The 16,604-nt window shown below is 35.2% G+C and overlaps 1 protein-coding gene across 3 annotated transcripts in view; it reads right to left on the bottom strand.

The window, feature by feature from the left end:
• LRRC28 (leucine rich repeat containing 28) overlaps positions 1 to 16,604 on the bottom strand; it is a 183,707-nt gene that overhangs the window by 150,164 nt on the left and 16,939 nt on the right. For all 3 annotated transcript variants that reach the window (XM_069540468.1, XM_060005505.1, XM_060005504.1), the window contains exons 3-5: positions 14,154 to 14,194; positions 1,013 to 1,050; positions 213 to 350 (exon numbers count right to left, since the gene is read on the bottom strand). In XM_069540468.1, the coding sequence (XP_069396569.1) occupies positions 213 to 350; positions 1,013 to 1,050; positions 14,154 to 14,194 (217 nt within the window). The remainder of the gene's footprint in view (positions 1 to 212; positions 351 to 1,012; positions 1,051 to 14,153; positions 14,195 to 16,604) is intronic.

The raw sequence follows: 16,604 nt of genomic DNA, 5'->3' as shown, positions 1-16,604 counted from the left end.
GAAAAACATAAATGCCACCTTCTCATACTTGCATCAAGGAAAAGACTCTGAGTCATATTTCATCCACATTCCTTAATGTCATCTTCAAACAAGTAGACAATCAAATACTTACAAATACATCTAAAGCCCACTGCCTAGACACAAAGTAAGAAATATTAATAAAAATAGACTTGTAATATACAAAAAGCTCGTGTGCTACAGACTATGATTACCTGGAGGTAGGAATTGCAGTTGGTTATTAGCTAATCGAAGATGACGTAAAGCTCTCAGATGACCAATTTCTGGGCAAACAATTTCTAAGGCATTGTCACTAAGATCCAAACACTGTAGTTTTACAAGGGACCCAATGGCTTCGAAGAGAAAAGAAGGGTAAAAGCATGATTAATTTGACCCAAGTGTTTTAACACCAAACTTTAATGCAAGTACTCCAAATTTAAATATTTTAATGCTTAATATCCCTGTCTCCAGGGCTGACATAATAGTAAAAACATATATCAAACTAAACTTTTTAAAAATTTTTATTAGAGTATAGTATCAAACTAAATTTTATAAAGTGATAACACTTCTACCTTGATATAAAGTAAGTTTAAAAATAGCACGAATAAAAATGTTAAAACAATGTAAAAATTACTTGAATAAATAATTCATGAAATATATAAAGTCTTTTTTATCTAACCAAAATGCTTAACTGGATTTATTAAACTTAAAAGTTATCATTTTATTATTTACCCAATGACAGTTTATCTGATAATAAATTTTTACCTAACCATTATAACCATTTCAAACTTCTTAAATTTAATTTAATCGTAACAGTTAACTGGATTACTAATTAGAGGAAAAAAAGCTTTGAAACTAATAAAGATGCTCTATAATTAAAATTCCCTAATTTTCCAACCAAAATTGGTTTAAAGAGACAATCTGTTCTATTATTATAAACTATAATAGCACTATACTATCTGTTCTACTATTTAAACTATAGCACCTCCTAACTAAAAACTTGAAGTGCACGTACCTTCCGGAACCACAACTATGTTATTTGAGTGAAGATACCTAGAGGAAAAGAAGGGAAAAACAGCTGTTATCATTCAGTACTTCTGCTAGATAATCACTCTGTAAAATGCTCACTTAGAGATTTATCAAATATAAAGGGACCAGATTTTCTTTCATACCCTACTCTAAATGTGTAACACAAACTATATGGTCATCACGGATAATTAATAATACTTTGAGAATAATATTGTATGCTAGAATTGCAAATATTAAAACTATTTGCTAATTTAGTTGCTATTTTAAAATTAAAACATACACAATAAAGTATTTTTTTAACCTCATAAAACAAATTACTAGTTTCTCTAGTTCATTTTAAATTATTCAGGTTTTCAGAAAAACATCTATTGTGTAGAGAAAAGTCAACACCTATTGTGTAAAGGAAAATGCAACTTTTAGTTTTTAAAGGATAACTTCACAAAATAATCAAAGATATTTCAAGCCAGTATGGAGAACCAAAAATGAAGCAATTAAATACTCATCATTTATGATATCTGTAGAAATATTCAACTGTCAAGGTACATAATATATTTCACAGCAAGAGGAATTTTGTAAATAAGAAATCAAATTCTTTTCTCAGAAAAAAAAAAGTCTACCCGGCTGACAAGTCCAGGCAAGTCTAAGTAAATAACATTCCCCACTGAAGTATCTTTAGCACTCTCTGGTGGAGACTTCATGCAATAGTCGGCAGCCAACTATTCAGAGCAAAACTACAGTGACCAATGAAAATCACATAATAATAATTTTAAAAATAAAATTAGATCATTGATTTTGAGGCTAGAGAACTAGATTTTGATAAAGTATTTTCAAACCTGTTGTCTTATTTATTATACCTCATAATCACTCTTCATATAGTATATCTTACATAGAATTTAAAATATTTCTTCTATATATTTTAGCCTGATATCAAATGTTAAAATGTCAATGACACAGAATAAGAAAGATACAAAATTAATAAATTTAAGAAGATTTTTATATGCTGGATTAAATCAATTCTGTGTAGGTATTAACTTGCTGGGCCTAACATAATTTAAACAATTACACCATTCTATGATTCATTTTATTCCTTGCTTTGTGTATACAGAATGATTCCATATTTTACTTTTTTTAGAATGTTTCCATATTTTAAAATCAATATTCTTTAAACATTACTTTTAGGAAGAAATATCTAACTACTTTAACAGATTACTCTAAAAATTCTTTATGCCGAAAGACTATATATATATATAAGTATACACACACATTTGCCTGTATTACACAAAAGGCAGAGCGCCTAGACACCAAAATAGATAACTGATTTTTCAGTAATCCACAAAATTTTTGCCTCAACTCCAATGCTACCTACAAAAAAGGACCTTAAAATGTCCAAGTCAAAATATGAACTAAAGTACTATTATCATTAAAATCAAAAAGTATATTTTAACATAATAAATTTATCTACATTATAATGAAAAGCAGTAAATGGTAGTTTAGAATGTTCTCAATCCCGACTACACATTAGAATCACCAGTGGTCTTCAAACTATAGATGTCCAAGGCCATCTCAACTCAAGTTGCTCTGATGTGCAGCTGATGAAGAATCATCACTGGTAAAGTGGATCAGAGTAGGTTCTGGAGCCAGACTGCCTGTACCTTAATATCTATGTGACCAGGGGAAAATTACTGACCTTTTCACTTTCTTAATCTACAGAAGTAGAGGATAACAGCACCAACAACATAGGGATGCTGTGAGGATTAAATGAATTAATAAATGTAAAGCCCTTAGAACAGAGTTCCATGAATGCCACTGTTATAATTATTATTGTTATCATAAGTCATTTGTAATCAAAGGCTTAGCAATTTTAAGTCACTTCTGTCTACTTAATTTTTGTAATTTCAAAGTAGTTAAAATGTTGGTGTTTTGACGTAACTGGTTTTCATCATGTTATTTTTCTACTCAAATAATGCAGGAACTCCCATTCACTGCTGGTGGGAATGCATGACTGTACAGCCACTTTGGAAAATGGTTTGGCAGTTTTTTAATAAAATTAAATATAGATATTTACTTAATAGTAATATGGCAATGTCAGTTTCTTAGTCTTGACAAATGTTCAATGAAATTGTAAGATGTTAACAACAGGAGAAACCTGGGCATACTGGAACTCTGTACTTACTATCTTTACAACTTTTCTGTAAATAAAAACTGCTCCAAAATAAAAAAAAAAATTTTTTTTATTAAAGGAACAGGACTTATACTTCCAGCCATGACGAAATAATAAGGACCAGATTTACCTAATTGCTATAAGCAACAAGAAAACCAAATGGAATATATGAAACAATTATTTTCTAATACTGACAAGAGGCAACTAGTACTATGTTCCCTGAGAGAGAAGAAACAAGTGAGGTGAGCCACACAATGTCCACAGATTTATGCCTGGAGGCAAATAGTGCACTGTGGTACAAAAATGGGATCCCAAACAAAGAATGAAGTCTCACTGAGTTATGAAGAAACATATCAGAGTTCAGGGAACCTGAGGCAGCTGGAAGTTGTGGGTACAGTTCTGGAGGAGAGGGCACTACTGAAAAAAAAAACTTCAAGGGATCCTTTGACTCTTAGCTGAATTCTATAATGCACTCCAGTCAAAAAGTAACTGAAAACCTATCAGCTGAACAGTCCACAGAGCTCATACAGGGCTAGAAAGCATTCAAGTTCTGAGCAGCAAGTGTACCAAATCCTTGTTGATCACTTGGTTCATTTAAACGAGATTCTAGAAAGGTCCTGTGTGGGTAATAGGGCTAAACTATCCCTTTAGTAGAAGTTACTCTAGACCTGTCCTAACAAGCATAAAGACAGGCCATGAAAAGATCAAATTAAATTGCAAATAACTGCAGGCCAGAACAAAGCACCACAAAAAGGAAGACAACAAAGTGTAGACACAATAAAGTATTCATAAGGCCCAGCATCTAAGCAAAAAGTGCTAAGAATTAGGAAAATGTGACCAATAACTAGGATAAAAAACAGTTAATACAAACGGAACCAGTATGACACAAATGATGGAATTAGCAAATAAGAACTTTAAAACAAAACAACTATAACAACTATATTCGGGTATTCAAAGAAAAATATAAACATTGTGAGAGAAATGTTAACATATAAAGAAGAACCAAATAGAGCTTCTAGAGATCAAATATACAACAAACTAAGTGAAAATCTCACTAGGTTGGATTAACAACTTACTAGATACTGAAGAAGAAAATACTACCAACCCTGAAGACAGGGAAATATAATATGTCCTAACTGAAGTACATTAAAAAAAAAAAAGACTGAAAAGAATAGAACTGAACAGTGTGTCAGTGATTATGGGACCATATTAAACTAACAAACATGTAAGAGTCCCAGAAGCAGGGACCAGAGATAAGGGTATAGAAATAAATATCTAAAGAAATATATTTTAAAAATCCAAATTTGATGCAAACTATAAAGACACAAACCCAAGAAGCTCAATGAATGTCAAGGATAAAGAAAAAGAAAACCACAACAAAGTACATCAAAATCAAATCCCTGAAAACCAATAGAAGAATCAGACATTCTTCAAAGCAGCCCAAGGAAAAAAGACACATTACATACTGAGGAAGAAATATAGGAATGTCAGCAGATGTCTCTTCAGAAAGTATGCAAGCCAGAAGACAATAAACACCGTGAAAATGTTGAAAGAAAAAAAGTAACTGACAACCAAGAACTCTAATTCCAGAAGGCAAAACATACACATTTCAGAACTATGAAGATGAATGTAAAGCAAAAAACTATAAACTTTTAGAGAAAAAAAGCAGGAGAAAATCTTCAGGGTCTAGGACTAGACAAAGTTCTTAAATTTGACACTAAAAACATGATACATAAAAGCAAAAATTGACAAAGTGGACCTCATCAAAATGTAAAACTTCTGCTCTACAAAAGAACATGAAAATAGAAGTTATACAGAGGGAGAAAATATTTGTAAACAACCTATACAACCAAGGACTGTTTTCTAGAATATGTAAAGAACTCTTAAAACTCTTACAACTAAAGAAAAATATCCAAATAGAAAATGAGCAATAGACATGAACAGACATTTCACTGAAGAAAAGATAAAGATCACAAGTACTTGAAAAGATGTTAAATTAACGTTATAAGCCATTAGAGAAATACAAATTAAAATCATAATTAGATAAAACCACACATCTATCTGAATGACAAAAATTTAAAGTAATGACAACAAAATAATGCAGGTGAGATGTGGAGAAACTGAAACAATCACACATTGCCGGGGGAGAATGTAAAATGGTACAGCCAACCTGGGAAATTATTTGGCAGTTTTTAATGAAACTACAAATTCAGATCAAAAGTGGCAGAATAAAGACCTCCAAAAATTCTCTTTATTTGTAAAATCAACAATAATACTGGCAATAATTATCAGAAGCTACATGTACAGAACTCTGGAAATTAACCAAAGACTTGCAGTAATACAGGGAGGGTTTATGTAAGAAAAATGGCAAAAATCTCAGTAAGAAGACTAAGCTGTGAATTTTGGGGTATTTTTACTTGCCCCAGTCCTATACCCTACTCTCCACCTCTGCAGAAGCCTGGAAAATCACTTTGCTTTTCACTTCAATTGCAGTAGCCTGGCTAGTACCTAAAGGGGCAGAACCAAGTTGGAGTTCGTTTCCAGAGAACTGTCATTTGACTGTCTCATGGATCTCTGAAAGACCCCACTTGCAAGGCTGTTTTTAACTTGATCTGACTAGAAGCTTGCCCGGTACAAAAACCCTTTCTCCAATTGAGATAAATTACAGGCAATTGTTTAACTTCGCTGGTGCCTGAGGCACTAGATAACAGCTGGAGCAAACAATAGACAACCAAAAACCTTAAATGAAAACGTTGGGGAGTTCCTTCCAGAGAACTTTGAAAAACTCTGACATATTTCTAGAAATCTAGGTCACATGCATGCCCGGAGCTGCACATATGCTCAGGAAAGACCCGAGAAGACCCTAAGCTCTCACCTCTGCTGGACTTGAAGTTCTACATAAGAAGTGAAGTCTAAGGCAAAGTTGTCAAGTGCCTAGATGAGAGGGGAAAGCATGCCACAATACATATACAGAGACCCTCAGCAAGGACTGGGAGACTTAGCAGATTCAGGTAGGTAAGGAAATCTCTGCTTGATCATTAGCTGACCACTAAGGTAACTGAGCACAAGAACAACACAAAGATGTCTTGTCTCATCACTTCTATTCAACATTCTATGTTCTAGCCAGGGCAACTAAGCAAGAAAAAGAAATAAAAGGCATACAGATCAGAAAAGAAGAAATACAACTCTTTACTGGTAGATGACTTGATCTTATATATAGAAAACCCCAAGGAATTCAACAACAAAAAAGAGCTAATGAATGAAGTTGGCAAGGTTGGAGGATATAATATCAATATACAAAAATCAACTGTATTTTTATATACTAGGTACTGAACAATTCTAAAGTGAAATTAAGAATATAGTTTTTGGGCTTCCCTGGTGGCGCAGTGGTTGAGAGTCCACCTGCCAATGCAGGGGACACAGGTTCGTGCCCCAGTCTGGGAAGATCCCACATGCCGCGGAGCGGCTGGGCCCGTGAGCCATGGCCACTGAGTCTGCGCATCTGGAGCCTGTGCTCTGCAACGGGAGAGGCCACAACAGTGAGAGGCCCGTGGGGGAAAAAAAAAAAAAGAAGAATATAGTTCTATGTACAATAGCATCAAAAAGAAAAAATCTAAGAGAAGAAATTCAGCATTTTTACGCTGAAAAGTGTTCAATGTTCAAATTTTAAAACTGTTGAAGGAAACTGAAGACCTAAATAAATAGAAAGATATCCCACATTCAAAAATTAGAAGACATAATACTGTTAAGATGGCAATAATCCACAAACTGATCTAAAGATTCAGTGTAGTCGTTATCAACAATCACATTTGGCGTTTTTTTTTTTTTTTGCATGAATTGACAAGTGGATCTTAAAATTCACATGGAAATGCAAGGGATTTAGAATAGCTAAAACAATTTTGAAAAATAAGGATAATGTTGGAGGATCCATACTTCTCAATTTCAAAACTCACTACAAAGCTAGAGTAATCAAGTCTGCATGGTACTGGCAAAAAGATAAAACATACAGATCAATGGAACAGAAGTGAAAATCCAGAAACATGCCCATGTGTCTATGGTCAACTGATTTTTAACAAACATGCCAAGACAATTCAATGGGGAAAAGAGTAGCCTTCTCAATAAATGGTGGTGAGATAACTGGTTATCCCATGCAAAAACAGAACATAGACTTCTACATCATATCATATGCAAAAATTAATTCAAAATGGATCAAAGACCTAAATGTAAGAGCTAAAATTATACAACTCAAATAAGAAAAGAGGAATAAATCTTCATGACATTGGATTAGAAAGTTTCTCAGACATGACAACAAAACACAAGCAACCAAATAAAAATTTATCAAGAAAGTGAAAGATAAACCACAGAATGGGAGAAAATATTTGCAAATCATATATATCAGGGGTCCCCAACCCCCAGGTCGCAGACTGGTACTTGTCCGTGCCCTATTAGGAACCAGGCCGCACAGCAGGAGGTAAGCGACAGGCGAGCAAGAGAAGCTTCATCTGCCACTCCCCACTGCTCCCCATCGCTTGCATTACCACCTGAACCACCTGCCCCCACCCCGTCCGTAGAAAAATTGTCTTCCCCAAAACCAGTCCTTGGTGCCAAAAAGGTTGGGGACTGCTGATATATGTGATAAGGGTCTGGTATTCCAAATACATAAAACACTCTTAGATAATAATTTTTAAATGGACAGCAGATTTGAATAGATTTCCCCAAGGAAAATATACAAATGCCCAATAAGCACAGGAAAAGACATCATTAGTCATTAGAAAAATACAAATGAAAACTACAAGATACCAGTTCACACCTATTAGGGAGTTACAAGGAATTGGGGGAGGGGAATGACTATTGATGGGTTTCTTTTGGGGTGATGAAAATGTTCTGGATTAGACAGTGATAATGGTTGCTCAACCTTGTTTATATACCAAAACCACTGAACCATACACTTTAAAAGTGTATGATTAAAATTTTATGGTACGTAAATTATATCTCAATTTAAAAAATGAAACATGCAATTTCCATGTGACTCAGCAATTACATTCTTAAGCATTTATTGCAGAGAAATGAAAACTTATTCACACACAAAAAAACATGTACATGAATGTTCATAGCAGCTAAAATTTCATAATAGCTAAAAACTGGAAACAACCAATATGTCCTTCAATAAGTGAGTGGATGAACAAACTCCATTACATCCACACTGTGAAATATAACCCAACAACATAAAGGAACTATTGGTACATGCAACAACTTAAATAGATCTCAAGGAAATTATGCTCAATGAAAAAAAAAGCCAGTCCTGAAAGGTTATATACTATATGATTTATATAACATAACAAATTAAAATGACAAAATCACAGAGATGGAGAACAGAGTAGTAGTTGCCAGGGTTTGGGGGACAGGGAGAATGTGATTATAAAAGGGTAGAAAATGATGAAAACTGAATAATATCAGTGGATTGTAGCAATGTCAGTTTCCTGGTGGTGATCTTATACTGTAGTTATACAAGACATGAACACCGGCAGAACCTCAAAGAGTACCCAAGGATGTTTACATATTATTTCTTAAGATTACGTGTGACTACCATTATCTCAAAGTAAAAAGTTTAATTTTTAAAAAAGGAGAAATAAAGACATTTTTCAGGCAAACCAAATCTGAGAGAATATAGGAATTAATATTAAAGACTTTTTTTTCTCATTTTAAAATTTCTTTAATTGACAACTTAAATTCAAAATTATAATAGTGTATTTTGCCAGTTATCAATTTTGTCTCTCAGCTCCAAATCTACCTGCTATGCCATATTGGAGCTGGACCCTGTCAAAATTTCTCCTTTGCCAACTGATCTAATGTTAGGCCTAATGTTATCAAAAGAGGGTACTGGAGTGACTCTGCAAGATGAGAGTAGCAGGAGGGCATTTCCTTTCTGGGTCCAGTCCCCTTTCAATTTTTTAATCCAGCACACAGCCAAGGCCCAGTAGTCCTCTTGGACAACCTTAAACTACATTCTCAAAGTGACCATGAAGTCACTTTTGTGGCATCTCAGGCTATTATCCTCAGGCCACACTCTCCCCATCCAACAATGCATTTCTATAAAGAACTTCAGTTGGCCTCAAGCAACTGTCTTCCCACCCTGTGGCTACTTCTGCGTTAGCTCTGCCATGCTCTCAGGCAATTGCCTCCTTCCTACCAGTCAGACTGTTTCTAATAGATCAGCTCTACATTACCAACACCGTCCTGAAACAGTGAGCTGATATTACAGATCTGCTCTGGCCTAACCAGATGGCAAGGTTCTTCACCACCAGAGCACTGTATGTTTTGTGGCAGCCACATCTTATTTGAAGAAGTCTAATCTCAGCCTAGGTTTGGGGCTCTCCTAAGTCTTTAGTTCCTTCATTGTCTACTTTCTCTTGGTCCAGATCTACTTTTTTGTACTTACTAATTAATTATGAATACCATGGAGTCCTCTTTTACCTCTTTTAGTAGTTAATAACATTTTACTAGTTAACAATTCTTTATATTACTTCTCCCTGCTTAAACAGGGGTATGGTTTCTATCTCCTAACTGGACCCTGACTGATATATACATGGTTTATACATACATAGATCTATCTCTCTCACAACACTCACACACATGTAAAACACAGGACAGTAGCACAAAGGATAGGAGCGATGAACTGAAAGTATTGATCTAAGGTTCTTATATTAAATGTGAAGTAGTATATTATGTGAAGGTAGATTATAATAGGTTAAAGAAACATAATATGAACCTTTCAACATTGAAATGAAGTAGAGTTAATAAATCAATAATAGTAAAATTTAATCCTAAATAACACAAAAATAATTTAAAAGAAGAAAAGTAAAGAGGGAAAAAATAACAAAGAACAACTGGGACAAACAGAAGACAAACTGTTAAGTTGGTGAACTTAAATTCAATCATATCAGTAATCATATTAAACATAAACAGTCTAAACACTCCAGTTAAATGAGCCAGATTGTTAGACTGGTCAAAATCAAAGAACCAACTAATGTTGACCTCAAGAAACCCACTTGAGTTATAGAGGCAGAAACAGATTAAAATAAAAGAATGCAAGCTCTAATTCCAGTACAGCAGAATAAACTCCTACTGGACCAATCCTCTGGCAACTAAAACACTGAACAACACACACAGACAAAATGAACCTAAGGCACTGCAAGAGTAAACAAATAAGCCAATTCTGAAGGAGAGTCAAAACTTATAAGAAAGAACGGCACTGGGTGATTCTGGGTTTCATTTAAAAAAAAAAAAGCATTTAGTCTAAGGAAGGATACAGTTATCACAAAAAATGGCTAAAATTCCAACAGAAAACTGCAGTGTTGCTAGCCTAAAGGAGGACAGAGTTCAGGGCAACCATGGCCCCTGACAAATAAAGGGAGAATACCAGAAAAAAAAATAAAAGCCAGGGAGGGGAAACCCCAAATCCTATGTATAAACTTTGCCTAAATCAGTGGCTGACTGCAAAACCATTCACATGTGGAAGAAACTACAACTAAAGATAAAAGAACCAGACTGAGATTTCAGCTGCCTTCCAAGAGGCTGTTTACTGCTTGAGTCAAACCAGGTAAATTAATCACTGAAATATTGGGCTGGCCGGAAAGTTCGTTCGGGTTTTTCCATAAGATGTTATGGAAAAACCCGAACGAACTTTCCGGCCAGCCCAATAAAGACATCAACACTCTTTGATGAAATATAACAGATTCCAGTCTCCAAAACATATGTCTTCATTTGTCAGAATATAATCTAAAATTACTCAATATATGAAAACCCAGAAAAATGTCAACAACAACAATGGATAGCAATCTCAAGAAAAGACAGCAACCTCAGGAGACAAATACTTTTAAAGGGCTCAAAGAGGGCTTCCCTGGTGGCGCAGTGGTTGAGAGTCCGCCTGCTGATGCAGGGGACACAGGTTCGTGCCCCAGTCCGGGAGGATCCCACATGCCGCGGAGCGGCTGGGCCCGTGAGCCATGGGCACTGAGCCTGCGCGTCCGGGGCCTGTGCTCCGCAATGGGAGAGGCCACAACAGTGAGAGGCCTGCGTACTGCAAAAAAAAAAAAAAGGGGGGGGGGGCTCAAAGAAATAAAAACCGTCAAGTTAGAATTCAACAGCCATTGTATAGATAATTCAGTGTGGAGTCTTATGGTGCAAACTTCTTCATCTTCATGATTGTTTCACCTTTTTGCCTGAAACCCCCAAGAATTTTTCCTTTAGCTTTAAAGTCTGAAAAAACCTTTGAAAAAATTTCACGCCCATTACTAACAAAAAAATCTTGAGAAAATAGGAATTAATAGTGTGGTAAGTAGCCCCTAGGATGGTCCCCAATGATCTCTGCTACCTGGCATTCAGGACCTTGTGTAATAGCCTCTCCTTGAGTGTTCATTAGATCTAGTGGCTCCCTTCTAAAGGACAGATATAGTAACAGTGACAGGATGCCACTTCCAAGATTAGGTCAGAAAGAGACTATGGCTCTTGTCTTGTATACCCTTTCTTGCTCTTCTGCTTGCTCACTCTGATGGAAATCAGCTGCCATGTTGTGAGCAACATAACAGAGGCCAAGTGGCAAGGAACTAAAGGAGTTCTCTGCCCAACAGCCAGCTAGGAACTGAGGCCCTCAGTCCAACGAACTGCAAGAAATTGGTTGAATCCTGCCAACAACCACATGAGTGAACACAGAAGAGGATCTTTCTTCAGTTGAGCTTTCAGGTAAGTCAGCAGCCCTAGGCAACAATCTTGATTAGAGACTTGAAAGAGACATTGAAGCAAAGGTACCCAGCTAAGCCAAGCCCAGATTCTGGACCTTCAGAAAATATCAGAGAATAAGTGTTTATTCTTTTAAGCACACCTACATTTTAAGCAAGTACATTTTGGGTAATCTGTTAAGCAGCAATAGATTACTAACACAGATGGATATTTACTGAACACAAAAGAATTGTGTTAACTGTAAAGCCAGCATCTTTCTTAGTGGGGAAAACCTGGAGGTATTCCCACTAAGGTCAGAAAGATGACAAGGATGTCCACTACCTCAAGTACAATTTCACACTGCCCTGGAGAGGGACTAGCCAATGCAATCAGAATAGAGAAGATAATTAAAGATTTGGAAAAGAAGAAATAACACTGTCTGTATTTTCAGACATGAGAGTATACCTGGAAAACTCTGGAGAATCAATGATAAAACTAACTCAAACAATAAAAGATTTCAGGAAGGAGCAAGATATAAAGTTAACATGCAAAAACCCATAGTGCTCCTATATACAAAAAATAGCCAGTTAGAAGATATAACAGATAAGAAAAATCATTTACACAGCAAAAAAAATAAATATTTAGGAACAAACTATTAGAAATGTTCAAAATCTATATGAAGAAAAATATAAAGCACCTATTAAGGACAGAAAAGTAGACCTAAAAAAATGTTAAGTCATCCTTGTTCTTGGAAATACACACTGAAGTATTTAAGGGTAAAGAACCACAATGTACGTAACTTTTTCTCAAAAGCTTCAGAAAAAAAATAAATACACATATAATATGTATAAAGAGAATGAAAGCAAAAACTTGATAAAGCAAATGGGGTAGAACATCACCAAAGATGTTTAAACTGAACCTAATCCAGAGGAAACAATCAGACAAATCCAGACATCTACTTCAAAAAGATATTTTTTGGGGAAAATTGGGATAATTTAAATACGAACTATATATTAGATGATATTATTGAAATAATATTACTTTTCTTAGGCCTAAAAACAATACAATTACGTGCAAAAACGTCTTTATTCTTAGGAGATATATACTAATGTATTTAGGGGTAAAGTATCATAATGTGTGTGAGAGAGGGAGAGAAGGAAGGCGGAGGGAGAGAGCGAGAGTAAAGAGAGGGTAGGAAAGGCAAAGAGAGAAAGGAAATGTGGCAAAATGTTAAGTGGTTAAATTTAGGTGAAGACTGAACAGTTGATCCTTGAACAACATGGGTCTGAACTACACAAGTCCATTTATACTCTGATTTTTTTTTTCAACAAGTACCTACTACAGTTCTACACCATCTGAGGTTGGGTGAGTCCACAGATGTGGAACTGTGGATATGGAGAGCCGACTATAAAGTTATACTTGGATTTTCAACTATGAGGGAGTGGCACCTCTAACCCCCATGTTGTTCAAGAATCAATTGTATGGATGCTCATTGTACTATGCTTTCAACTTTTTTGTTGGTTTGAAATTTTTTTAAATAAAAGGATGGATAAAAAAGAAAACGACAGAGACTCCCGGCTTATAGAGGAAGGTGTAAAGTTAGCTTTCCCTACTTTACCTCCTGAAAATCATACCAAATAATAAAAGGAACAAGGAAAGGTGATGCAAATTCCTCCTTCAACGGAATTAGACGGGTAGAAAGAAAGGGAAATACAAGATATTGAAATTTCTTATCTTCTTTAGTGAACAGATACTTGAAGTTGATGTACTAAAAAACAAAGGTGTAAACATTATTTAGTATTATGGAGGTAAATCATCAACAGAACTAAAACAAATGTAGGATGTTAAGGAAGGGGTCTTTTACTCTATATTTTAAATCTTTTATACCATCAGACTGTTTATATCAGTATCACATGTAGTAGTAGTAACAATAATAATAATAAATATTCCCAATTACATGGAGTATCCAGAAGGATTCTGTGACAAAGATGCTGCCCCCAGAAAAAAATGTATCTTTCATCACCTTCACTACCCTGAAGTAAGATATTTAAAACACAAATTTAAATGGTAAAATACTTTAAAATACTATTGGGTTTAGCAGAACCACAGGTCTACCTACATGAGCACCATGATCATAATACCAAAAAATAATAAATTAATACATTAAAATTGTATTTCCCATTATTTCAAATAACTTAAAATTATGTTCATTCTTGTCTTTTAAAAAAATTTGAATAAGCAGACTCACAGTTCCACAAGGTTTGGAAGCTTCTGAGCAAGGTTTTCTGGCTGAAAATTAAAAACTCAGAATTAAATTTTATTTTTGAAAAATGTATAAACATTTCTAAATAGCTTAAACACAAAGTACTATCTTTTGAAGGGCGGTGAATTTTCAGAAAAGGTGAAAATAATAAATCAGCAGGTCTGGGTTTATACTTACATAGACCATACTACAATTTAAATTTATACATTTGAACAGAAACCAGATCTCATACTCCACAATCATGGAAGAAATGAAAATGTTTTTAACAGACAAAGACAGAGGGAATAACACTATGTGACGTCGGAGCCAGAGATTGGAGTGATGCAGCTGCAAAGTCAAGGAACACCGCTGGCAACCTCCAGAAGCTCAGAGAAAGGAACAGATTCTTCCTCAGAGCCACGAGAAGAAACCAACCCAGCCAACACCTTGATTTTGAACTTCTGCCCTCCAGAACTGTGAGACAATCAATTTCTGTTATTTTAAGTCACATAGCCTGTGTAATTTGTTATAGCAGCCATAAGAAAATAACACCTACCCCCCGCCAAACCAAAATCCCAAATTGCACCTCAGGAGGAAGAAACTAAAATCCCAGGGGGCTGACATTAAAACCTAACCAAACTCAGGATAAAAAGAGTAAGCTGGAGCTCAGGTGGTCTAAGGGAGTGTCACATCTGGCCCAAGTTCTAAGTTCGGAGTAGAAGTGTGATATGGCAGGGATAGGAAACTGGCCATTGGGAGGAGAGGAAGGGAGATGGGTCTAGGTCTCTTACACAGAGTCATAGCTCTGGAAGGACTGGCTATTCCATGAAAAGAATCCTAGAAAAATTCCAGTCGTAGACTGAAAGCAGACTTCTCTCTGCTGGAGGCCCTGGGTAGAAGGAAAAGCCTCCTGTAAGTAACTGAAAGTCAGCCTGCATCTCTCACACATGCACATGCACACAGATACACATAAACACAAAGACAGGAGTTGTTAAAGCTAAAGGAGCACACTGAGTTAGGAGTAATTTTTTTTTATTCTACATTAAAACATACTGTAGAGTTAAACTAAATATCAGTAACAAAGAATCAGGAATGACTTTTTAAAAGAAATTATGTCTAACCTGAGGCTTGAAAGACAAATATAAATTATCAGAGGTTGCCATGGAGCGGGGAGGAGAAAGTTCTGGTTAGCTTTGTAGGCACATGGAGCAACATATGAAAAGACAAAAAGAGAGGTATGTTTGGGAAATCAAAAATATAATTTTTTCTGCTGTAACTCCCCAACAGTACTCATGACAAAAATCTTATATTTTCAAACACTTGTTATAAAAACAATTGTGTCAACAGAAAAACAAAAGTTTGGGGGACTATAAAGTTTTAGATTTGTAACAAATAATTTTTCTGAGAGAAATTTATAAACAGTGATTATCATTAGGAAAAGGACCAGTGTTGCTATTCTCCATCTACTTTTTTATCATCTGAATCTTTAACAATGAGCATGTATGTCTTTTAAATTAAAAAAAAATTAAATTTTAAAATGTAGTATTTAAATTGCTACATAATTGAGTAACCAATCATATGATATGCAATTTAGGTTCTAAACACTCAATAAGAGAAATGCCATTAGTTTGGTATTTCTGGGCCATCAGGTATGAAGGTATATGATTTTGCAGAGAGTACCAAGGAACAGATCACTAAAGGCTTATATTTTATATTGAGGAAAAACTATTTTTAAAAATCTTGAACACAATGGAAATCCACTAGTTTATTTTAATCAAGGAAATAAAACTATTAATTTCATATAGGTATATTGATGTATTTAAATACTTAGCAACAGTATCCCAAGCTACTTACACATATAATATCCTCGCCCTTTTACAATAAAATAGCACTGAATATGAATACTGTTTATGAAGTCAGTGAAACATTTATTGAGTTCCCACTTTTGATAAAACCACATTTTGTTTTCAAATGCTGAATGCTGTGATTCCCTTTCCCCCATGTTTTGACATCAATTATCTGCAATGAGGTCCTTCATGAATGGTCTTTCCTTGAATGTTGCTCTTGGATCTGTCCAAGTCCCCAAAATGTTTCTTCTAGTACTGGTATCTCGCCTAGTAAGAGGAATATACACTTCCACTTATGGGCATACTTACAAAGCATCCCAGGCAAACTAAAGCACTCTGTGGGTGGTGGAGGGGAGATAAGAGGCTTAATAGTTGTTCCTCTAAAAAGGAAAGGCTTGTCCAGAAAAGCAGTGGTATTAGACCCTCATCTAGTTTGATCTGCTACAATATCAGTATCATATCTGGCTAACTAAAGGACCCATGGTCATTCTTTCCAGATGCCTACTTGTCTCCATCAGACAGAATCGCAATTTTTCCATGACAAACTAGTTACCTCTTTGAGCTATTTAGCTACACACACAATTAAGCACTGAATAATGTTCCTGCTGCC

The sequence above is a fragment of the Delphinus delphis genome, chromosome 2, assembly GCF_949987515.2.
Source record: "Delphinus delphis chromosome 2, mDelDel1.2, whole genome shotgun sequence".
In the NCBI taxonomy this organism is placed as follows: domain Eukaryota; kingdom Metazoa; phylum Chordata; class Mammalia; order Artiodactyla; family Delphinidae; genus Delphinus; species Delphinus delphis.
Note: the sequence above shows the minus strand (reverse complement) of the source record. Positions and strands in the feature narration are given on the sequence as shown.